Source organism: Polyergus mexicanus, unplaced genomic scaffold (assembly GCF_030449975.1).
Source record: "Polyergus mexicanus isolate NDT 795.1 unplaced genomic scaffold, iyPolMexi1.0 SCAF_12, whole genome shotgun sequence".
NCBI classification, from domain to species: domain Eukaryota; kingdom Metazoa; phylum Arthropoda; class Insecta; order Hymenoptera; family Formicidae; genus Polyergus; species Polyergus mexicanus.
The window spans coordinates 5,399,650-5,416,072 of NW_027223332.1; the positions used below are offsets into that span (position 1 = coordinate 5,399,650).

Consider the following 16,423-nt stretch of genomic DNA (forward strand, 5'->3'; position numbering starts at 1 on the left):
AAAGTTTATCTCGATTCTGTTTGGTATTTGTAGTTGTATATTTTATTTGTTACCAATACGCGTGTTCTCATTACAAATACATAATTTACAATTTTATATCAAGTTTATTTATCATTGAGATTAAATAAATAGGACGATTATTTTAAACAAAATATTAACTAACTGTTACACATAGCAGTAACATACAAGATACCTATTAGTACAAAGAATCTAAGTGGAAAGAATTCTCTGAAGAGTTATATTTTAAATCACACATAGAGAAAGATAAAATATAATTTCCTTATTGCCCACTCAGCATTATGGAAAATATAGTGATTTTGCGAATACTCTTGCTGTATAAATTGCAAAAGATATTTAAAATAGAATAATTACAATAAATAAACAGAACATCGTGTCTAGCGGCAATCCAGTGACACGTTCAAAGTGACAGTCTTATGACTAGTCCCCTTGTAAGGCTCAAATATGAATTACACTGATGTAATATTAATCATTTTCTACTCTGCAGCGCGTTTGACAACCAATCCATTGCTTGATCGAGCCCTTCGCCCTTCGTCGCGGAAGTCTTAAATATTTGAAAGGTTCTATTTTTAAGAGCGTCCAATCCAAGTGCTTGATGGACTTCTGCGACACTAAGGCATCCTGCCATATCCTGTTTGTTCGCTAATACTACCAAGATTGCACCTTGTAGCTCTTCTTCCTATTTATAAGATACATTTTAAATCATGTAATATTTTTAAGAAATGATTATATTCTTTGTTATTTTAAAATTAGAATACACAAGATCATTCGTAACAAAAATGTTACTTACTTGTAACATGAGAATTAATTCATCTTTTGATATGCCTATTCTATCTCTATCTGCTGAATCTACCACATAAATTATCGCATCTGTATTTGAATAGTAACACCTCCAGTATGGTCTACAATAAAAAAATTTGTGAAATATACAAAAACTGACATATACATACAGTATAACAGAAATTTATAGGTAAATACATAATTTTATATCTTGTAAATTTGAAGAAAAATAAGCTTGTATACACAAAAGTCTGTAAACATACCGTATACTTGTCTGACCACCTAGATCCCATACTTGGAACTTTAAATTTTTGTAAGTAACTTGTTCTACATTGAACCCTATGGTTGGTATTGTAGTTACTACTTCGCCTACCTGCAATCTAATATATATAAATGATTAATTAAGCAATTTTCTACTTTCAATATATTCCACAGTTCAAATTTTATCAAATACATGTCTAACTTTTTAATGCAATAAAAACATATTTTTGATCAATTAACATAGAACTATACAAAATATACAATATTTCTATATTATATACAATATACAACTAATACCTAAGAGGTAATATTTAGATTTAATCTATAATAGTTTTTGGATATAAAGTTAAAACGATTTAGTGATAGACATACATCACGTAAACACAAATGACAGCTTGTCACTTAGATATGACTGTCATGCAAACCTGTACAAAATCGTAGTCTTGCCGGCACCGTCCAAACCAAGAATCAGAATGCGCATCTCACGACTACCGAGTAGATTACGAAAGTAACTGAGCAACCCACCTGCAAAGGAATATATCATCAGAATTTCGCATACATACACGGTCGTAATAATTCGGTAGCAGGTAGTATAACGCGCGCACGACGTGTGATATTTATTTTTGCGGTATAAGAAGCTAGGCCTGAATATATATCAAGAAACATCAGTCTTTGACTCACCCATGCTGACGAATCGTTAACTCCAAGTCATATAACACGGCCCGATGTTTATTGTCAAACTTGATAACCACAAACGTGTCCAAATAACCGGGCCGCACGATCCTCTGTCCAGATACGGTCCACTTCGCTTTCAGGGCCGACAATCCGTTATGTGATGTTCAATGATATTTCTCTCAATGTTGGCAGAATGACGATATAGTGCAACTTTCTTGTTTATAAAGTCTAATTTTACAAAAACAAATATATATTCTGTACAATTTTTCTCTCTCATCAAAAAATATTTAATTACATTAAAAAAAAAATTACATATACGCGTTATTTAAATATATTCTATGCTTTATTCCTAAACGGGCTTTTATGAACGCATTTAGAAACATTATAGGTCTGTTCTTTTCAACTACTGTTATTCGCCAGTTTTTTATAGATTTATTTACGAACGCAAACCGGTGTATCTGTCACGTTGTACTGATGACGTTGAACTTCGTGGAGTTCCGATGGTTCCGATAGGGAAAACAATGTGTGTTGGTTAGAAATTGAAACACAATTGTATCAATTAAGTTGCTTTAATTTGCCAGAAACGCTACAAATAATCGATAGCAAGATATAATAATGCATACGGTTCTAACACGTGGAAATGCTATTTTAGCATATACGTTAAGTGTGTCGGCTTGCCTCACATTTTGCTGTTTTCTCTCGACAGTATTTATCGATTATAGAGCGAATGCGACGCTAAATACGGTTAAAGTTGTTGTGTAAGTACCATAAATATGTCATAATCTTATCGTATCTCAATTAAATTATGTACACATTTCTATCAAAATATGCATATTGCATTCGTATCTCGTGTTTTACAAGAATACAAATTCTGCACGATTTGAATGTAAACATCATTACATGCAGAACATATCTATGTTTCAATATACCGAAAAATGATATTTGCTACTTGTAATCTTGTACAATAACGTAATCGCTATAATAAGTGTATCTTGTTTTGCAGAAAGAATGTAGCAGATTATAGTGCATCGAGGGAAAAGAATGATCTGGGTTATTTAACTTTTGATTTACAAACTGATATCCTTTACATATAACATTATACAAATATCTCTAACATTTGTATATTTAAAATCAAATATATAATTTGTCAAAATCTATCTGAATTACATATTTTTCAATTGTTTTATTGCTTATATTCATAAAAATGCAAATATATAGTTTTGATAAAGAGAGCTAAATTTATTCTATATAGAACAGTGTTAAATTTTTATATATTTCTAATTATTTACCTTACAAAACTTTTTACATCTTACTCCATTATTTAATTGGAATGTCAAGCAATTATTCTTATACCTCACAGCTGAATATCAGACATCAAATAATGAGTTTAATCAGGTTTGTTTTCAGATTTATTAATCTGCAATATATACTCTGTATGAATTTCTTTTATATAAATGTCTTTTATTTTTATTGATAGGTAGTAGTATGGGATAAGATAGTGCTTCGTGGAGATAATGCCGCACTTGATTTCAAGAATATGAATACAAAGTATTACTTCTGGGATGATGGCAAAGGCCTCAGGTAAAATATATAAAGTTTAATAAATATGAATAATTATGAAGATATGAAAATATTGGATAAATAAATTTTTTAAATTTTCATTGATAAATTTGTAAATGTTAAATCTATTGTCTGTATGTATATATTTTGTTTTTGCAGGGGAAATAAAAATATAACATTAACATTATCCTGGAACATTATACCAAATGCTGGATTGTTACCTAGTGTTAGTGCTCTTGGTTCTCATACTTTTGCATTCCCATCTGAATATACTACATTACGTGTATAACCCATATTTAAATGTATACAAGGTATATTGTATATGTATGATTGTATGAAATTTTTATTTAAGCTGCGTAAATTTCATGTACAATAAATGTAATGTTTATTTCTTCATGATTATTTTCTTATTATATCCAACACTATATTTGTTTAATTGTTTAGTTAATGCTAATTATATTTTTGATATATTACTGTTTGAAGGGCTATAAAACTTAAATATCATATGAATTAAATGTATTAATACTAAGAAATTGTAAATTAATTTTTATTTTACAAAATCCTTGAATTCTCTTTTCAAGAATATTCATATTTTTTTCCCGACTACTTTTATTAAATTTCCTGATAATTAACAATTTATTCTCAATTATTGTTATTTTATATCTCTTTAAATATATGTGTTGTTAAGCTTTATTTTTATTACTGTTTGAAGCGTGTTGTATGGTAGCATCTTTCGGTTCTTCATCTGCACTCGATGATTTATCATTGTCATCTCCATCTTCATCATCATCGTCTTCGTCATCATCGTAATCATCATCATCGTCATCGTCATCGTCGTCGTCATCATCATCTTCATTGTCTTCATCATTATTGATATAAGTATTAGTTCCAAAACAAGAATCTTGATTTCCTATCATAGAGGCACAAATATTATATTCTCAAATATATACAAAAATATATACACGAAAATATATTAAACTTTGAAATCTTAAAACCTTCATTAGAATTAAAATCTTAATTTACCATAATCATATCCATTTTCATCATCAGATTCAGATGGACCACCTTGATTTTGCCTACCAAATTTGTGGCTTCTTGCTATAAAAAGAAGCACATAATAAATTAAATAAATTTATAATCTATCTTTATTCAAAACAATCTCTGATCAATGCTTACTGGACATGCTCAAATCCTTAGTTTGGGATGTCTCATAACTGCATTTTGGGCATGGAATAGCCTTATTCTTCTCATATTTAAAACCTTTTCTACGAACATGATCTTCACAATAACATGTTTTACATCTGAGACAGGAATATTGTCCCAAACGATTACAAGATTGACCTAAAAGTATTACATATATATATATATATATATATATATATATATATATATATATATATATATGCGTGTGCGTGTGTAATTCGAATTAAATTATATTATATTAATATTTCTTATTGCAGTTATTACATTTAAAATTTTCTGCTTCCAGTACTTGGCAAGATGCTTGATGCTCAAATTGATCATCTTCGCATAAAAAGCAATCGCAGAATGAACACTTGAATATCCTTCCACCATGATCCCAAACTCCTCTCTCGCATTCCTGACAAATGGCATCCATCAATGGACAAATGCAAGCATGACTGGTGAGACAACGTCTTCCATGGCAAACCCAAGCTTCGCAAAAATCACATATGGCTCCCTAAAACAATTGATTATAAAATTATGTAGCACTATTGCTATGCTCAAGGAAATACTTTTATAATTTGACAAAAATGTGAATATACTTGCCACCATTCCCAATCCTGTGGTGAAGATGCCAGGATGGCGTACTACACAGTCTCCTGTTTTTAACATGCACTTGATCTTGCCACAATGTGCACACATGGGCAAACGTTGCACACTTTGACAAAAGTAACAGAAGGCTCGACTCTTTTGCTTTTTATTACATTTGTCACATTCCTGCATAGCATGAATGTTTAGTTATATCAGATGTACAATATTTTTGTCATACCTATATTATAATATCGAGAACTCACCATTACAGAGTTGCAAGGAAATTTTGCCAAATCTATTTGCTCCTTAGCAGCTCTGATTTCTTTTTGCCGAAGTTTTTGCTTTTCGGCTTTCTTTCTCTGACCAGTTTTCTTTTTCGGCATTTTATCCTATTAATGAAATTCGGCGCTAAACTCTGCTTGCGTTATTGTTGAGCATGTAAATCATATGATCGTAAGAGAGGTTACGGCGTTACGGTTTTGGATAGGATACACATCGCTACACAAGATTTGAATAATCGGTACTTCGATTTGGCGGTTCGTGCTGTAGTGTAGGATTGAATTAAATAATAACTATTCTTCGATAAAATTTTTCGCTATTTAAGAGCTATTTATAAAGTGCAGATTATTTAATTGAGTGAAGATTTACTTTTTTAAAACTGTTCTGTCAAATGGAAGTATCAGATGATAAAGAAAACAACAAAATATTTTTGGAAAATGACAGGAAGCAAAAATCACCACACGCTGTGGAATCTCTGTTGTTGTTAGATAATACATTATTGTGTAATATAGAAACTGACAATAGCATACTTGCTCTGCATACTTGCTCCGAAACGTACGATTCTTCTCAAAAACACAATGTCTCAGCGACACAAGTTTTTAAAGGGCAGATGCAAAATACTAAAACCAGTCCAACTGTTCCATCAAAAGTATCACAAAATGTATCTCCCAACATAAATAAATGGCAAGATGAGTCATTAATGAATCAAGTATTTGCTCAGTTCGAATTGCAGGATGAAAAAGAAATTGTTCTAAAGGATTGTAGTAATATTAGTAGATTTGATACATTTTGTAAAGAAGGCACAAACTCTGAATCATCTAATGTCAATGATCAAAGCATTGAAGAGACATCTTTAAGTGAAGCGAATACAAATATATCATGTCAAGATAGATTGGCTAATATATCACATTTATATATTACAAATTTTAATGATGATACTTTGGAAGATAGCTGTGTTAAAGAAGATGTTGATAAATCACCAATTTTAAAATCCAAACCTAAAAATTTAGATGAATATAAAAAACCAAGAAAACAACTGCGTTTAAGGAATGTTGAATTAAAATCAGAAACAGCAAAAAATGAAAATATTAGTTCCACAAAGTATTCTTTATTTTATGATTTACCACATATTGTGAAAAAATTGATTCAAGAAACTAAGGGCATTTCTGAGTTATATCGTAAGTTGCAATTATATAAATCGATAAAGTTTAAATATATTTCTATGAAAATATAAATTTATTTAATAATTTTTTCATACAGGATGGCAAGATGAATGTTTAAAGTTAGCTATTAGAACCAAAAAAAATTTAATTTATGCTCTACCAACAAGTGGTGGCAAAACTTTAGTTGCGGAGATATTAATGTTCAGGGAAATTATATGCAACAAGAAAAATACAATTTTTATACTCCCATATGTGGCTTTGGTGCAGGAAAAGGTATGATATTTGAAATTAACATACAGAAGAAAACATTTTTCTAAGATTTAGTATACTAATTAATTGAGCTCATAAATTTACACATATATATAGGTTCAATCAATGGCTATATTAGCATTAAAATTAGGTTTTCTAATCGAGGAATATGCTGGTACAAAAGGACGTTATCCACCAATCAAACGACGGAGAAAAAATAGTATCTACATTTGTACTATAGAGAAAGCTTTAGGACTTGTAAATAGTTTAATAGAAACAAAACGCTTAACTGAGGTCAGCTAAAATATTATTAGTTAATTACCACAATTATATATTGTTGAATAAAAATATAATATGCAAAAAATATTTTAGATTGGTATTATAGTCATTGATGAGTTACATTTACTTGGAGAGTCTGGAGGAAGAGGTGCCACATTAGAAGGACTTCTTACAAAGATAATATTCTTCAGTGGTAATTATATCAGATATTTAAACGAAATTAAATAGGAAATATAAATATTTCCTAAAAATTATTTTGTTGAAGAGTTGACCAATTTTTTACAGATACAATACGTTTGATTGGAATGAGTGCAACAATGGGTAATTTAAAGGAAATTGCACAATTTCTCAATGCAGACACATATTCCCAGAATTTTCGACCAGTTGAAATAACAGAATATGTGAAATGTGAGAATGATACCTGGGCAGTCAATTTGAGTAATGAAGAATTATTAGTACATATGGGCAGTAATGATTATAAGGTGATTTAATTATACTTTATTTCATAAGGTTTTTGAGTATAACACAAATAATATATTAAATAATAAATTAATAATTCTGTTATAAAGTACTCAGAAGATATAGCAATGCTAGATCCAGATAGAATTGGGGGTTTGGTAATGGAAGTAGTACCAAACGATTTGTGTCTTATATTCTGCTCAAGTCGTAAAAATTGCGAAAATGTGGCTTTATTATTAGTTAAAGTTTTGCCTAAGTAAGACATATTGTTTCTCTGTTGCATTTATTTTAAATAATATTTATAAGAAAAACTATATTAATACATTATTGTATTATAAACGCCAAAATTATCGTTTTAGAAGTTTAAGTAATTACAAAGTGGAAAAAAAAAGAACTTTGTTAAATGCGCTTAAAGCTGAAGAAGATTTATGCCCTATTTTGCGCAAAACTGTCAAATATGGTGTAGCTTATCATCATTCTGGTCTTACATCCGAAGAGCGACACTTGTTAGAAGATGCCTTTAGAGAAGGTACTCTATGTGTAATATGTTGCACATCAACTTTAGCGGCTGGTGTCAATTTGCCAGCAAGAAGGGTAATTCAACAAAATAATATAAGACGCAGCTAATATAATTATTACAGTTGCTCATTATATTATTTTTTATTAGGTAATATTACGTAGTCCTTATATTGGCAATCAGTTCTTGAATTTAAGTAGATATAAACAAATGATTGGCAGAGCTGGTCGTGCTGGTATGGGAGTTTTAGGAGAAAGTATACTTATTTGCAAAAGATCTGAGATTACTAAAGTAAAAATTTTTGTACAAAATATTTGAAATGATGTAATTAATTTTAATTATTCATCTCTTAAGAATTAATCATTTACATCATAGGTGAAAGATTTCTTGACTTCTCAAATGGACGAATCGCTGAGTAGTTTACATACAGAAAATGATAGGGGGATCAACAATTTGATTCTAAGTGCAATACAATTAAATATGGCAACAACTAGATCTGAATTGCATAAATTGACAGCTGCAACTTTGCTTAATATTCAGCAAAATAGAATAGGCGTTAATATGAAAACAATGACAGATGAAACAATAACTGCGTTATTAAAATGTAGTGTAATAAAAGTAAAAAGTAAGGGTTGTAATATTGGTAATCCTAATGTAACTGTTGTCATTCCATCTCAAGAACCAATGTACATGGAAAAATCATCAATCAAAAAAGGAATAAAAACGGTCGCTTTTACAAACGAAACCGAGTTTCAACTTTGTGATTTGGGACAAGCTGCAATGAAAGGTGAGAACAATAGATTTTCATTAATCCTGCATATTTGTATTTTATAACATTTATAACATTTTATACTATTTTTATAATTTACTTATTATATAGGACCAATTGATTTAAAAACTGCATACACATTATACGAGGATTTAAAAACAGCTCAAAAGCATTTAATCTTAATTGATAATCTTCATCTCTTATATCTTGTTACACCTTATGACAATATATCTCAGATTACTCCCATTGGCAATATATATTATAATGTGGTAAAGATATTTTTTCTACGATAAGTATTATTATTTTTTATACGATACAAGTATTATATATGTCTTGCATTGTTATTTAAGATAATGGACTTGAGTGAAAGTCAAATGCAAATAGCTAGGCTTTTGGGAATAACAGAAGCTGCAGCAAATAAATTACGTGATGGTATAATGCCTAAGGTTAAATAATTTATATATTTGTTAAATAATTTAAATTACGTTTCAATATATCATGCTTCATTTTTAAAAAAATTTTCATTATAGTTTGTCGAGAAGAGGGTGGTTCACAGATTTTATGTAACCTTAATAGTATATGAATTGTGGAATCATCATTCAGTTTATTCTATCGCCGAGAAATATCAAGTTAATAGAGGTGTTATACAAAATCTTTTAAATACAGTTTCAATGTTTGCATCTTCTGTAGTAAGATTTTGCCAGGTAAACAAATGATTTATTACAAAACTATTTTGACAATAAAAATATAAAAGAAAAAAAAATTCATTACATCTTATATATTTAAATTATTTTATAGGAACTACCTGAGTTTTGGGCATTTACTGAGATGTTGAATACATTCAGTAAAAAATTATCCTATTGTTGTCCGTCAGAGTTAGAAGCATTGATGGAACTACCTTCAGTTAAAATAGTATGAACTAATTACTATTTTAATTATTCTATATTATATTTCTGTTTTAAATTATATTTATAAATAAAATTGGATGTATATTCATCTATTTTTATACATATATTTTATCATAGGGTAGAGCTCGTCAATTGTACAAGGCTGGCTATAAAAATTTACAATCTATAGTAAAAGCTGATGCGAGAGAGATAAAAGAAAAAATTCCATATTTAAATAATAAAATGGTCATGCAAATTATTGCTGCAGCGAAAGTAAGTCATTATATAACTAATAACATATTAATACAAATATTCGATTTTGTGTTTGTATTATTCATGATAAATTCTAGCTTTTAATATTGCAAAGAGCAGAAGATTTAAAAGATGAATGGGAAGACATCTTAGATGGTATACATATGAGTCAGATAGAAGTAGATCTATAAATTCTATATATATATAATTATTAATAAATTTTAAAAAAATTTAATTCAAATGAGATTTTTAAGTAGTGTGAAAAATTGAATTTCGCAGATTTGGCACAAATTTAGATAAAAATAAACTAATTTTGTTATCGAAATTTTGTTATCAAACATCTTTTTTGCAGAAATAGTTGCATTTGTTCATAGATGTAACTTGTGAATTATGTATATATAAATTGACAATATATTATATGTAGCAAAACAATTCATTGAATTATATATATATGCAATCAAGAAATAAAATAAATTATTTTCTTATAAATAATTACATATTTCTAACATCTGTTATAAATAATACATAAAATTGATATTATAAATATCTTTTACTTATGCTTATAATTTGTGCCCAATGGAGCATTGTGTTTTGAAGAATAGCACATTGTTTAAGCAGGCACATAGATTAATCATCCGAACAATGTTTGATATATACTTAAAAAATGGTAATATATCGACATACAATATGGAACAATTTCTTGTGTATAATGAAGAGATATAAATTATTTATGTAGAGAAAAATTTTTAATTTAATATTATATATATACATAAAAATTATTCAACAATATAATGAAATTTTACCTCTTTTTATACAAGCATGGTTTCAATATAATTGAAGGGAGACTTTTCTTTTTCATACTTATATCCTCTTCTTTTTTAAAGTCCATGAAATAGAACAAGGCATGAGATAAGTCTTTCCATGTATTTTTAAAACCATAGTTTGTTAGTAGCTTTATAAAATTTGTTACATCCTCAAATCTGCTTTCGACTTCGACTATTTTCAAAGTGCCACTAAATTTATTAAAACAAAAGCATTAATTTTTTATATTATTATCTCAAGAATATTGTTATTACTTACTTGTTTTTGAGAACTCTGTTAGCTTCAATTATATAGTCAGAGAGATTAGATCCCATTAAAGACAAGCAAAACACAACAACGTGGACGCTGTTCATTAATAACGGAGTATGAGCCATATCACAAACTTTTACTCTGTCATTTATAGCAATAAAATCGAACGAATGTACTTTATGAGGAACGGAAGCAGCAAGTAGTGCTTCACCACATCCAAAATCGGCAATTACATTGTCTGTTGGCCTATAATAATTCAAGATTATATTAATACTATATTCACAAAATTTAATATAAAACAATTTTCTTAGGAGCATAATACAAACATTTTTTTAATTGATGATATTATAACATCCAGTGGATTTACTGGCCATTGTTCAAGCTGCTGTTTATATCCATCATGATAAGCTTTAAAAGCATCAGGATCTTCTTTAAAATATTGTTTAGATTGGAAACTTTCATTGTTGTACAATGTCTCATTAATGAATCTAAATCTAGATGCACTTAATTGCACCATCATTCTATCTCTCAATGTAAGTGGCTGTATAATCTCCTCTGCCTTGGGTTTAATGGCAAACATTTTTTCTAATCGTTTTAACTTTATTTTATACTTGTTTAGTTTCAATGTTTTATCAGATTCAATTTGTTGGGTCTCTGTTTTGATAGACATCTGCTTCATTTTCTTTTTGTTCATTTTCTCAATATTTTGAATTTTTGTTTTATTATGTTCAAAGTGATTTGGTTTTTTTGCAGACATTTGTAATTTTTTATTATTTTTTATTGTAGAAGCATTGGTTTTTGCAATATCATTTTTTGTCTGACCCAGTTTCATATCCTGATTTTGTCTTTTATTTCTCCTTTTGTATTTTATTTTACTACCATCTTTCGAATATTTTATTGGATTACTTGATTTCTCAGTATTTTTTGCGACAAGTTTATTCCTAGAATCATACTTCTTTGTCTTTTTACTATTTTGTATGGTCATAAATGTATCTGTTTCATTAGATGCATTTGATTTTGTTAACTTATTTTTATGTATGCTATTTAATGGTCCTTCATTATTTTTTCTTTGTTTCTATAATGAAAATAGAAAACAATCTTATTTTTTAAACTTAAAATAATGCGAAACAGAAAAAATTTTCTATATCAAACATTATTAATAAAATTATATTGGAAGTTATGTTGTGTTTGTTACCTTGGATCGCGTTCTTTTTCGTGCAGGCATCTTTTTTTCCTGCGAAACTATTTTAACCTTTCCCATTGTTTGTTAACAAATAAATAAACATAACCTTTCAACAGAATCTATTACACGTGATAAACGTTCAGATTGAAAAGTATGATTATACGATTAAGGCCGATATTACATTTGTCGTACGACAAACTTTTCAAGCGCATTGATTAGTTAATTTCTAGAGACTCCAGAAAGTTTTTATTTTGCAGCCAATCAATATGCTTAAAAAATTTATCGTACGACAAATGTAATATCGGCCTAAGGTTGCGGTCGGAACGATGCTAGAAATGCTTCGAAGCGTTTGATTGACCAATCAGGGCAAAGAGAGTAAAGATTTCTTTATTCTGATTGGTAAATGCAATTCTTCGAAGCATCTCTAGCGTCTTCTCGACCGCAGCCTATAAATAGCATATGCAAGTTTTTTATCATGAATTTAACTCGACGGATAATTATACCAAGTATTACTAGAGAGAAAGGCTGAGAGGAGCCACACTGTCGTTTTTCGAAAAATGCTTTTTCTAGATCTAGATAATGTAATAGCGGCCAATTCGATTCATTTTAGAGCTGGCGGAACTACGGCCGGATCCATCTTTCATTGTCAGTGCCATAGTAAAACGATCGATTAGTGCATGCCCGTGCTAGATCCACAATTATGGATCTAGATCCTCTAAAATGGATCCAGTTAGCGCCACTATACCGGCTAGAGAAAGCGTTACAGGAAAAACGGCGGCGTGGCCCCCCTCAAGCTTCTCTCTGCTGATATATTACTGACAAAATATATTCGATAAATATCTTATCGTCACATGATAATACCATGCGCGCGAGACCAAATGTATCGATACTCATGTCCTACTACCGACAAGGTGGCGCTACGATCTTTTGTTTGCCGGAGGCGAGTGCAGGGCGCAGGGTGCAGGCAGTTGTCGAATATCTATTCAGTAAACAATATGGCCGGTCCGGTATGGTACGCGGGTGATGTCGTCCTCGCCGTGTTCGCCGAATGCTGTCGTCCGTGCTGCGAGCGGGACTAATCGTTCACGGTAAGTGCACGCTTGTGTAATAACGTACTTGTCAAATACGTAATATCGTATCCGGCAGCCGGCGTTTGCGCGACGTTCGTCACGCGCATGATCGCCGATGGCCGCGTTTCGTTTTTGGCTAGAAAAAAAAAAGCTGTTTAGCGATCCAGAGCGCTTTTCGCGTGCTCTGTGTCATGCCGACGCTGTCAATTTTTCGTCGCGACATTAACAGGTGCTGAGGCCTCGATTGTTGAGTACGCTCGTACTCGAGCGTATATATATATAAACATAGGCGGGAGCGGGTAAAAGTGACGCCGACGTCACGCATACTTTCCGCGAATTCGAGAGCGAGACACCCGCTCTATATTAATTCACCTTCGTCGCGGGCTGGGCCCATCCACGATTTCATGATTCTCGCAAACTTGGCCGCCGCCAGCTCTGCTTTTTACGCCGGCGGCGACGACGCGTAAACGACGCGCGGTGACTCGCGTGGTTGCTATGAAGCAACAGGTTTTTCGTACCGAGAAACTATCCGGCAAACGACTCCTCTTGTCGTTAAACTCACGTTGTCGCGAAACGAGAGTTTAAAATTCTCGCTGATCGACATTAGACATTGATGGCATGCCTGTACAAAAAATACGATCGATCATGTCAAAAAATTACATCGTCGTCTAGATCAAAGTAGCAAGTGCATTTTCGAGAAACGGTGTTTTATAATTTCATCGATCTTAAAAACAAACTTCGCATTTTGTTAAGTCTATGAAATATTCGTGTGCTTATACAAAATGCATGCTGATGCAAAACGCGTTGGCCTTAAATTTTGCATCACCACAATTTACGTATTTATGATAGGAATGCAATTAAGTAACATTGTTAATATGCAATAATGAGAAAAAGTATATTGCATAAGAGATGCATCATTATATAGCTTCCAAATTCACAATTCTTTCTAATTTGCAAATTATGAATTTTGTATAAGATAATAATTTTGTGTGTGTATGTGTTTGTATGTGGCAATGTGCAGTTCACGAAATTCGTATAATAGAATGAACGCGAGAATTCTTGCGAGAAATAAGAGACATTTTATTTTCACGATCATATCTGTATCCGTTTCGTAATGCACTTGGAAAATTATGAACGCATAATTTGGCCTGTCCTTTAAAAATTGACTCTTTTTTGCCCCCCCCCCCTCTCCTTTTCTTTCCAATTGTAGCGATAATTACTGCAGTAATTCGCGCGACTTTTCAGTCTCTATTTTAATTGTGTATTTGCGATATTCATACGCGTTTTGTCAGGCAAAGAGAATCTTTGATTCTTTATTTAACGCTTGTAAAAGTAATTGAAAATAATTTAAACGTAACTGTGAGATTTTGTAAGTCTAATCGAATATTGCACGCGTTTGTATTCTTTCAAGAATTAATTGGCGACATTTTTTTTTCTCGAGGATCGATATAATCGCGAAGAGATCGCTTCTTCAGGAAAAGTCTTGTGGTGTTCTCCGTATCGCAAGTCGCCACACTTGTTCGTTCGCGAATGACGTAAGTTGATATATCGCGACTCCTCGTTACGCTCGTCTGCCAGCTAGTTAATGCTCAGGCCAATGCTAAGGATCATCATTGATTGGAGACTCGAAAGCAAGTGTCGCGTCGACACCCTTTAGCAACTTGATAGATCGCGAGCAGCAGATTCGCGTATATGTGTTCCGATTAATGATGCTACTGATATTTCTGCGCAAAGTATCAAGCACTTAACGTTTTTAGTTTTCGAGTTCTAACATTTTCATATATATATATATATATATATATATATATATTTCGTATATATTAATATTTCGTTAAAGTATAAATTCGGGACTTCTCTCGCGTATAAATTAAAAACTATAATATAAAAACGGCAACCTGAAGTTTTACAATTCTCTCGGCTGGTTCAAAATATAATAACATTATCAGATATAAATGCAGATACGTTTACAGATGAATTTATATATGTATGTTTTTTGATTTCGATAAATATCGCGTGTGTTAATACTGATTTGGTATTTTCAAACTTTTTTTGTACGGGATGTAACAGAAATAGAGACGATGTTCGCTTTCACAATGATTTTCGGTCGAAATCCGGAAGTGTCCATGATCCATTTCGCGTAAAAATCATTTCTTCGGCGCAGTAGGAATACCACTCGGACTTGTCGATGTCACGTGCGTTCTTGTCAAGTCAAAAATATATCTCGTCCTTATGTAAATCCGTCGTGCAATTATTATCGTCACTCTCTTGCCCCGCGATAAAACCTACATAATTCCTTTCGCGAATTATCGAATATGCTTTTTCCATGACAAAGCGCTTCTTTGTTTTTGTCACCAGGTGAATAATCGCAGTACAAATAGCGATAAGTGTTTCGAAGAATAAGATCCCAACTGCGCTCGCAAACAGTCGTCGATCTGTTTAACGGCTAGTAATTCTTAAAATGTACCATACACACAGGATACATTACTCTCTGTATTAAACCCTTATAGAAATATATTTTTTTCATTTAAATTGCATTAATTTTTTCAAATATATTATAATTAATATAATAATGATTATATATATATATGTAATATACGTATAATTTTATATTTATAATTTCATGCATACGTATGCATTGTCTATTATTTATATGTTCATCAGAGAGAGAAAATTATTTCGCATGTGATTCTTTTAATGTGATTATATTTATGTACACATTCATTCACTACATTCGCTAGTCAATATGTATATGATACACCGCCTTTAGGAAATAAGGCTTAAATAACTGTAATCTTTTCGATTATTACTCGCAACATTGAAAAAGTACGTCGTTTTGCGGTTATCGCGCCTAACGATCGCACAGCAGCTTTAGGTCACACACATCGATTCCCTTCACTCCTGGCGTTCTTGAATAATAAATGCATTTCTAGTACCCGTAGGTAGGAGTTCAATTCGCGGAACATATATCCTGCTGTCGCTTTCGCACGGCCTGTCAACAGTTTCCGTAGGACAAAAATCAGTATATGCCTCGTTTTTTGGCCAACATTTTAATAATATCACACAATATTGTCGGGACTTTATAACTGTCTTATTACGTCCTTAGATATAATAGCCATTAGACGAAATTGTTAACATGTTTGCGATAAAGTTGATTATTAGTGATCCTTATCACAAAGTA

General features: G+C 31.2%; 6 protein-coding genes across 7 annotated transcripts in view; 3 read left to right on the forward strand and 3 right to left on the reverse strand.

Moving 5' to 3' along the window:
• Positions 1-68: 68 nt before the first annotated feature.
• Arl1 (ADP ribosylation factor-like 1) lies at positions 69-2,009 on the reverse strand. The gene is made up of 5 exons (XM_070304884.1): positions 1,741-2,009; positions 1,485-1,584; positions 1,062-1,178; positions 809-920; positions 69-697 (listed from the first exon to the last, which is right to left on the reverse strand). Exons 1-5 carry the CDS (start codon positions 1,742-1,744, stop codon positions 488-490), a joined length of 543 nt encoding a protein of 180 aa, XP_070160985.1. The 5' UTR covers positions 1,745-2,009; the 3' UTR covers positions 69-487.
• A 186-nt stretch (positions 2,010-2,195) lies between these two features.
• Positions 2,196-3,688, forward strand: Spase22-23 (Signal peptidase complex subunit Spase22-23). The gene is made up of 5 exons (XM_070304768.1): positions 2,196-2,492; positions 2,738-2,811; positions 3,041-3,129; positions 3,212-3,315; positions 3,454-3,688. The coding sequence occupies exons 1-5, from the start codon at positions 2,350-2,352 to the stop codon at positions 3,581-3,583; spliced, it is 540 nt and encodes a 179-aa protein (XP_070160869.1). The 5' UTR covers positions 2,196-2,349; the 3' UTR covers positions 3,584-3,688.
• A 3-nt stretch (positions 3,689-3,691) lies between these two features.
• Positions 3,692-5,986, reverse strand: Noa36 (zinc finger protein 330 homolog Noa36). Of its 2 annotated transcripts, none has more exons than XM_070304766.1 (7): positions 5,877-5,986; positions 5,331-5,610; positions 5,083-5,253; positions 4,762-4,993; positions 4,471-4,635; positions 4,318-4,392; positions 3,692-4,204 (listed from the first exon to the last, which is right to left on the reverse strand). In XM_070304766.1, the coding sequence occupies exons 2-7, from the start codon at positions 5,448-5,450 to the stop codon at positions 3,978-3,980; spliced, it is 990 nt and encodes a 329-aa protein (XP_070160867.1). In that variant the 5' UTR covers positions 5,451-5,610; positions 5,877-5,986; the 3' UTR covers positions 3,692-3,977. The 2 variants fall into 2 exon arrangements, with proteins under 2 accessions (XP_070160867.1, XP_070160868.1); XM_070304767.1 differs by having other exon boundaries at positions 5,331-5,456; positions 5,877-5,984.
• Positions 5,035-10,332, forward strand: Mus301 (mutagen-sensitive 301). Its single transcript, XM_070304764.1, has 15 exons — positions 5,035-6,524; positions 6,607-6,782; positions 6,876-7,052; positions 7,131-7,230; positions 7,323-7,519; positions 7,607-7,752; positions 7,856-8,090; positions 8,164-8,304; positions 8,389-8,800; positions 8,894-9,051; positions 9,133-9,228; positions 9,313-9,486; positions 9,581-9,694; positions 9,808-9,942; positions 10,020-10,332. Exons 1-15 carry the CDS (start codon positions 5,738-5,740, stop codon positions 10,110-10,112), a joined length of 3,141 nt encoding a protein of 1,046 aa, XP_070160865.1. The 5' UTR covers positions 5,035-5,737; the 3' UTR covers positions 10,113-10,332.
• Positions 10,333-10,720: 388 nt separating this feature from the next.
• On the reverse strand, positions 10,721-12,328 carry LOC138938047 (uncharacterized). Its single transcript, XM_070304765.1, has 4 exons — positions 12,188-12,328; positions 11,319-12,067; positions 11,002-11,238; positions 10,721-10,934 (listed from the first exon to the last, which is right to left on the reverse strand). Exons 1-4 carry the CDS (start codon positions 12,251-12,253, stop codon positions 10,721-10,723), a joined length of 1,266 nt encoding a protein of 421 aa, XP_070160866.1. The 5' UTR covers positions 12,254-12,328.
• Positions 12,329-13,171: 843 nt separating this feature from the next.
• Positions 13,172-16,423, forward strand: part of Atp8b (ATPase phospholipid transporting 8B) — a 47,823-nt gene continuing 44,571 nt past the window's right edge. Inside the window, exon 1 of the mRNA XM_070305346.1 lies at positions 13,172-13,263. The gene's annotated coding sequence lies outside the window, so the exon portion shown is untranslated. The remainder of the gene's footprint in view (positions 13,264-16,423) is intronic.

Coding starts and splice junctions, on each gene's coding strand:
- Arl1 (XM_070304884.1), bottom strand. Junction 921..1,061: donor GGTGGTCAGACAAGTATACG/GTATGTTTACAG, acceptor TTTTTATTGTAG/ACCATACTGGAGGTGTTACT. Junction 698..808: donor AATTAATTCTCATGTTACAA/GTAAGTAACATT, acceptor TCTTATAAATAG/GAAGAAGAGCTACAAGGTGC.
- Spase22-23 (XM_070304768.1), top strand. CDS start 2,350: ATGCATACGGTTCTAACACGTGGAAATGCTATTTTAGCATATACGTTA. Junction 3,130..3,211: donor CAAATAATGAGTTTAATCAG/GTTTGTTTTCAG, acceptor TTTTATTGATAG/GTAGTAGTATGGGATAAGAT. Junction 3,316..3,453: donor GATGATGGCAAAGGCCTCAG/GTAAAATATATA, acceptor TTGTTTTTGCAG/GGGAAATAAAAATATAACAT.
- Noa36 (XM_070304766.1), bottom strand. CDS start 5,450: ATGCCGAAAAAGAAAACTGGTCAGAGAAAGAAAGCCGAAAAGCAAAAA. Junction 5,254..5,330: donor TTCCTTGCAACTCTGTAATG/GTGAGTTCTCGA, acceptor CATGCTATGCAG/GAATGTGACAAATGTAATAA. Junction 4,994..5,082: donor CCACAGGATTGGGAATGGTG/GCAAGTATATTC, acceptor CAATTGTTTTAG/GGAGCCATATGTGATTTTTG.
- Mus301 (XM_070304764.1), top strand. CDS start 5,738: ATGGAAGTATCAGATGATAAAGAAAACAACAAAATATTTTTGGAAAAT. Junction 6,525..6,606: donor GGGCATTTCTGAGTTATATC/GTAAGTTGCAAT, acceptor TTTTTCATACAG/GATGGCAAGATGAATGTTTA. Junction 9,943..10,019: donor AAATTATTGCTGCAGCGAAA/GTAAGTCATTAT, acceptor GATAAATTCTAG/CTTTTAATATTGCAAAGAGC.
- LOC138938047 (XM_070304765.1), bottom strand. CDS start 12,253: ATGGGAAAGGTTAAAATAGTTTCGCAGGAAAAAAAGATGCCTGCACGA. Junction 11,239..11,318: donor ATATCATCAATTAAAAAAAT/GTTTGTATTATG, acceptor GAATTATTATAG/GCCAACAGACAATGTAATTG. Junction 10,935..11,001: donor AACAGAGTTCTCAAAAACAA/GTAAGTAATAAC, acceptor TAATAAATTTAG/TGGCACTTTGAAAATAGTCG.